This window comes from Myxine glutinosa, chromosome 2, assembly GCF_964187855.1.
Source record: "Myxine glutinosa chromosome 2, kmMyxGlut1.1, whole genome shotgun sequence".
In the NCBI taxonomy this organism is placed as follows: Eukaryota; Metazoa; Chordata; class Myxini; order Myxiniformes; family Myxinidae; genus Myxine; species Myxine glutinosa.
Window position 1 is genome coordinate 51,158,072 of NC_136262.1, and position 6,000 is coordinate 51,164,071.

The 6,000-nt window shown below is 53.7% G+C and overlaps 1 protein-coding gene across 7 annotated transcripts in view; it reads right to left on the reverse strand.

Annotated features, from left to right (window-relative positions):
* The window catches only part of LOC137413634 (cGMP-dependent protein kinase 2-like), a 129,507-nt gene that overhangs the window by 59,255 nt on the left and 64,252 nt on the right, over window positions 1–6,000 (reverse strand). For all 7 annotated transcript variants that reach the window (XM_068099066.2, XM_078773270.1, XM_078773269.1 and 4 more), the window contains 2 exons: window positions 1,381–1,470; window positions 637–778 (listed from right to left, as the gene is read on the reverse strand). In XM_068099066.2, the coding sequence (XP_067955167.2) occupies window positions 637–778; window positions 1,381–1,470 (232 nt within the window). The remainder of the gene's footprint in view (window positions 1–636; window positions 779–1,380; window positions 1,471–6,000) is intronic.

The following is a 6,000-nucleotide window of genomic DNA, read 5'->3' on the forward strand; positions in this document are numbered from 1 at the left end:
ATGAAATGGTTTCGTCCATTCGCAACGACCACAGAACCCCCCCCTCTATTTACATGGAATGGTTTGGTCCATTCGCAACGCCGGCACACGCGATCGTTCGCTGCTCTCTGATTGGTTGAATCGTTTTTTGGACATAGCTCGGTAAGTAATTGTCCGATTAATATGAAACCTTGAAAAGGCACATCCTCGGGTCCCCAGCAATATACCTGGCAAGTTAAAAGTATATCGGACCCGTGGTTGTCGAGAAACAGCGGTCACAGACAGACAAACGTACAAACGTACAGACAGAGATTACTGGAATTATAGATAGATGCCATTACTATTCAACTCCTTTATTCTCTCTCTTTAAAAAACGAATCGCCTTCCGTGGTGCAAATTCCGCTCAATTTGTCCAACTGCGTTTTCCTTTTCGACCTCCCATGTGGAAAATTCATAAAGGCATGAATAAAATATAATCCTGCGATGCCATCTTGAATTTTTGTCAGTCGCAATCTACAGGCGAGCCGTCCGACAGACAACTGGATAGTCGGTCATTATTATGTCAGGTAAGAAGGGTTCAACAAAGAGAAATGCTTTGGACAGGAATAAATGCTCCAAAAAGGGGGATGGTTGAATGGTCGCTTGAGTTATCCCTACCAGCTTGACGTAGCCACGGTGATCGAGCAGAAGGTTTTCAGGCTTGAGGTCACGATAAACAATCAGGTGGCCATGCAGGTACGTCAATGCCTCCAGGACGCACCCACAGCAGAACACAGCAGTCATGTTGTCGAACCGTCCACTAATGTGTAAGAAGATGCAAGCCATTAATGCCATAGACATGTCTATCAAAAGCAGCCATATGCCTGGCAATCCATCAAAATATGGAGTGTATGTGAAGAAGATCCTTTTGAACGATTATCTCGAAAAGTGTAACATTTATTGCTTGTTCCTCGTTTTCAATAAACTTCCCTTTCAAAACTGTGAAACAGGGTCGACCAAATACTCCAATGCTTGTGTTCGTATTCAAGGGGCTGGCAGGATATCCTAGAGCCTCGAAGCTGTGTGGCCGAAATACAAATCTTGACCCAGCTATAAACTGTCATCCCAGTGTTTCAGAGACAGGGTGAATCATCAATTTGTAATCCCACAGATGAAAGTTAAAACGGAGTACATGCTTGCTATAGCATTATTTATTTACCGGTAATAGGAAGAAAAACCCTACAAATTCCAACTCTAGCCTATAGGGGCAATGAATCAGCAGCACAGCTGTGCTCCCAGGACATTATACTACCTGCAGCAATGCGTTTGCTGCACATGAAAGAAGAAGAATAGGAGGTTATTTATTTTTTTCTTCACCATGCACCGTTGTGAAGAAGCAAAAAAACAAGGTTCATAACTTACATCTCACGGAGTTTGGACCACAGCTCCCCACCCTCACAGAACTCCAGCAGAAAGTAAATGTGAGTCGAATCCTTGAACACGGCATACAGCCTGTGTGAAAAACAAGACCGAAATATACCAGCCATGCAGTTAGACGTTACAAGAATAACCAAGGTGCAGGAGAAGGAAATTTGGCCCATCATGTCTGTGATACATTAACTCCACATCAATCCAATGGACTAGTTTATCAACTCTTGGGGGAAGGAAGAGTGGTGAGAAACAGTGGAGCAGGCACAGGACATAGCCAGCTCGATATATACATATACATATATATATATATAAATCACTCCATGGTAAGATCTCCAACCTTTAATTGAACAAACAATGACTCAACGTTTCGATTAACAACATGTGAAGCCACACGCCTCCGTTAATCTTCCTCAAGAGTGATAAAATCATCTCAACATCCCCTTATATGCAAAGTGGGTGGGGTATATGCAACGTGGGGTGGGCAATGCTGGGCAGCCAATGAAACCGTATCACACCGCTCTCGTGAACGGAGACGTTACCGACCAAATTCAAAAATCAACCGCATATTAACAGCTCAAAATAATCCTGTAAGCAATGATGGATTATAACTCAAGTGTTGAGAAAATCCGGAACAATCATTACATTTAATCAAAAGTTAAACTTGCAAACAATTAAATTGTAAATTAAATTAAAACTGTAAATATATTAAAGCCAAAATTTTTTAAGACAAAATAAATTTGTCACATTATCAAGATCATCACATGTGGCCCTATGCGGTAAAGGTGAATGCGGGAAGGAGGTTGGTTTTAGGGGGGATAAAATGGGGGGGGGGGGGAACCAGAGGGGGTTGGAAGTGGAGGTAGGGGGTGTGGGAGAGGGGTGGTTTGGAGGGATTGGAGGTGGGAGGGGGCAATTTGTCCGAATAAAAACCTTGTGTGATATATTATGTGGACTCGTTGTTCAAAGTACGGAATGCCTGTTTCGTTTACACAAGAGTGGGTCAAACGCTACCGGTAAGTCAACGACCTCTTGTGTGATCGAGGTAACAGTTTCTTCTGTGTGCCAAGCCTCCAAAACACGTCTTCTGTTTCTGTTGGGTGTGGAGCCCAAAATATCAACCCTGTCCCATAAAGGTGTGTGGCCTTCCTTAAGGCCGTGTTTGGCAATAGCAGATCTGCTAGGATAATTACATTCAAATGCTTTTTGGTGTTCAGTAATACGTTGACCTAAGGTCCTCCCGGTTTCACCCACATACTCAGCTCCACAACCACAGGGCACCACGTATACCACCCCTGACCTATCCTTCCTCGGAAGCTTGTCCTTGACCCTCATAAGGGCTTGGCGAAGGGTGAACACCGGTGTGAAACTCACCCTCACTCCTGCCGATTTCAAAATTCTGCCGACCCTCTGTGAAACCCCCGGTACAAAAGGGAGAACACACCAACCCTTTGGTTGTTCTCGCGGTCTCAGCCTGTTGTGTGGGGAAGCCCTTATCGTTTTCCTGTTGGGTAGCAAGCTGTCAGGATAGCCATTTGCCCTTAACACATTTTGAAGATGGTCCACCTCACTCATCTCGTCTTCAAAGGTAGATGGTAAATCACGTGCTCTTTTTGAGAGGGTGTGCACCACCGATCTTTTGTGTTCCATTGGATGGCAAGACTTGAAATCAAGGTAGCGATCAATGTGTGTAGGTTTTCTGTACACCGTTACCTTTAAGGCTCCTTTGGGATCCCTTGCTACGAGTGTATCCAGGAAGGGAAGGGCTCCATTTTTCTCCTCTTCAATGGTGAAATTAATGGAGGAAAAAGTTTTATTTATGGTCTTGTGGCGGACACAAAAGCCCACTGGCGTGGTGACATCATTCCACGCACCAAGTGGGCGGTGGCCACGCCCGAGGGGTAGGCGTGGCCTCATGATATACACCGGGCGACCAGCCCGGAGCATTTCAGTGTTACAGTGTAGTCTTACAATAAAGACGTTTATATGTTACCGCTTGTCCGCTTCCTCCTTGCTCACAAGCAGCGCGCGTAACGCCGCGCTTTACTGGTGACCCTCGACGTTGGATCTGCCGTAGCGATCCTTCCGAACACGACGCCATTGCAATGGCCAACGACAAGGCAATGGCGATTAAACTTCCCGAATTTTGGGAGGCCCAGGCCGAAGTCTGGTTCGTTCAAGCCGAAGCCCAATTTCAGCTTCGGCGCCTCACCAACGACGACCTGCGCTACTGCCATGTCGTCGCCTCCCTCGGGCCCGGCACGGCCGCTCGAGTTGTGTCCGTCCTTCGCCACCCACCGGACGGCCACAAGTATGAGGCACTCAAGCGGCTACTCCTAGCCACGTTCGGCCTCACGGACGACGCACGGGCCGACCGCCTCCTGGATCTCCCCGAGCTCGGTGAGACGCGCCCGTCGGTCCGAATGGACCATATGCTGTCACTGTTGGGCGACGAAGCCCCCGGTTCGCTATTCCGGGCGCTTTTCCGGCGCCAACTTCCAGCGCGGGTTCGCCTCGCATTGGCCGGGACCGAGCTAACGGAACCCCGAGCATTGGCCGCCAAGGCGGACAGGTACTTCGCCGCTACGGACACGCGGGCGAGCGTCGGCGTGGCCGTCACGGCCCTCGACGCTGATGTTCAGCAGCATGTTCCACAGCATCAGCTTCTACAGCGCGCTGATGTTCAGCAGCATGTTCCACAGCATCAGCTTCTACAGCGCGCTGATGTTCAGCAGCATGCTGATACGCACCTCGTGAACGCCGCCACGCCCCGCCCACCGCCGCGGCGAAAACCGCCACCGCGGGGAAACCCGCCAACTCCACCGGCCTGGCGGAGCCAGCCGCGCTCCTCCAGCTCCACCACCTGGTGCTGGTTCCACGCCAAGTTCGGCCACGAAGCTCGGCGGTGTCATCCGCCGTGCTCCTTCAACAGGTCGGGAAACGCCCGGGCCGGCGCTCAATAGTGGCGATGAGCGCCGGCCGTTCGAGCAGCCTGCTGTTCATAACGGACACCTTCTCCGGGCGCCGTTACCTGTGCGACACGGGAGCGCAGGTGAGTGTCATTCCCGCCGGCACGTCAGACAAGCACGCCGTGGGTGGGGGCCCCGCGCTGCTTGCCGCGAACGGGACGCCCATCCACACATACGGAAAACGCTGCCTCTCTCTGCGGTTTGGAGGGCAGGTTTTCCGATGGACATTCGTCACCGCCGACGTGCCCATGGCACTGCTTGGCGCGGACTTCCTGTGCGCTAATGGGCTCCTGGTCGACGTCAAGCGCAGACGGCTTGTCCAGGCCGAGACGTTCAGCTCGCTCGCTTGTGCGTTGCCCAGCTCAACGAGCGGCTTGCCAAGCGGCTTGCCGAACGATTCGGTTCCGGCCACGTTGGTCTGTACGCTTCCGGCAGCGGACGCATTCACCCGCCTCCTCGCCGGCTTCCCGGCCCTCACGCGGCCCACCTTCTCGGCGGGGGCCGTCAAGCACGGGGTGGCCCATCACATCCCCACCGTCGGGCCACCGGTCTACGCCCGGGCACGCCGCCTCGAGCCGACGAAGCTGGCGGTGGCAAAAGCGGAGTTCGCTACCCTGGAGCGAATCGGCATCGTTCGGCGCTCAGAGAGCGCTTGGGCGTCGCCGCTGCACATCGTGCCGAAGCCCGGCGGGGGATGGCGACCGTGCAGGGACTATCGCCGTCTCAATGACGCCACGACTCCCGACCGCTACCCCGTCCCCCACATTCAGGACTTTTCCGCCCGTTTGGCGGGCAGGTCCTTCTTCTCGAAGGTGGACCTCATACGCGGCTACCATCAGGTCCCCGTCAGGCCGGAGGACGTCCTGAAGACGGCAGTCATCACGCCATTCGGACTCTTCGAGTTCCTGCGCATGCCCTTCGGTCTGAAGAATGCGGCTCAGGCGTTCCAGCGACTGATGGACAGCGTCCCGCGCGACTTGGATTTTGTCTACGTCTACCTGGACGATATCCTCGTCGCCAGCGCGTCCCGCGAAGAGCACCTACACCACCTCCGCACGCTCTTCGAATGCCTGGGCCAGCATGGCCTGATTATGAACCCCGCAAAGTGCCGGTTCGGCGCCACCACAATCGATTTTCTGTGGCACAGTGTCACCAGGCACGGAGCCGTCCCCCTGCCGGCCAAGGTGGAGGCGGTGACGGGGTTTCTGCGCCCCCGCACGATCAGAGGGCTGCAGGAGTTCCTGGGCATGGTGAACTTTTACCATCGGTTCCTGCCCCGTATCGCCCAGCTCCTGCGCCCCCTGCACGAAGCTCTCCGAGGTAAGCCGGGCAAAGGCGACGTTACCTGGACCGAGCAGATGGACACGGCGTTCACGGGCGCGAAGCTCGCCTTGGCTAACGCCACCATGCTCGCGCACCCGGCGCCCGATGCACCGATCGCCCTCACCACCGATGCCTCGGACTACGCGGTGGGCGCGGTGCACGAGCAATGGGTGCGTGGAGCTTGGCAACCGCTGGCGTTCTTTAGCCGGCAGCTTCGCCCGCCCGAACGCCGTTACAGTACCTTCGACCGCGAGTTGCTCGGACTTCACTTGGCGGTCAGGCACTTCCGCCATCTGCTCGAGGGCCGGGCGTTCACTGCCTT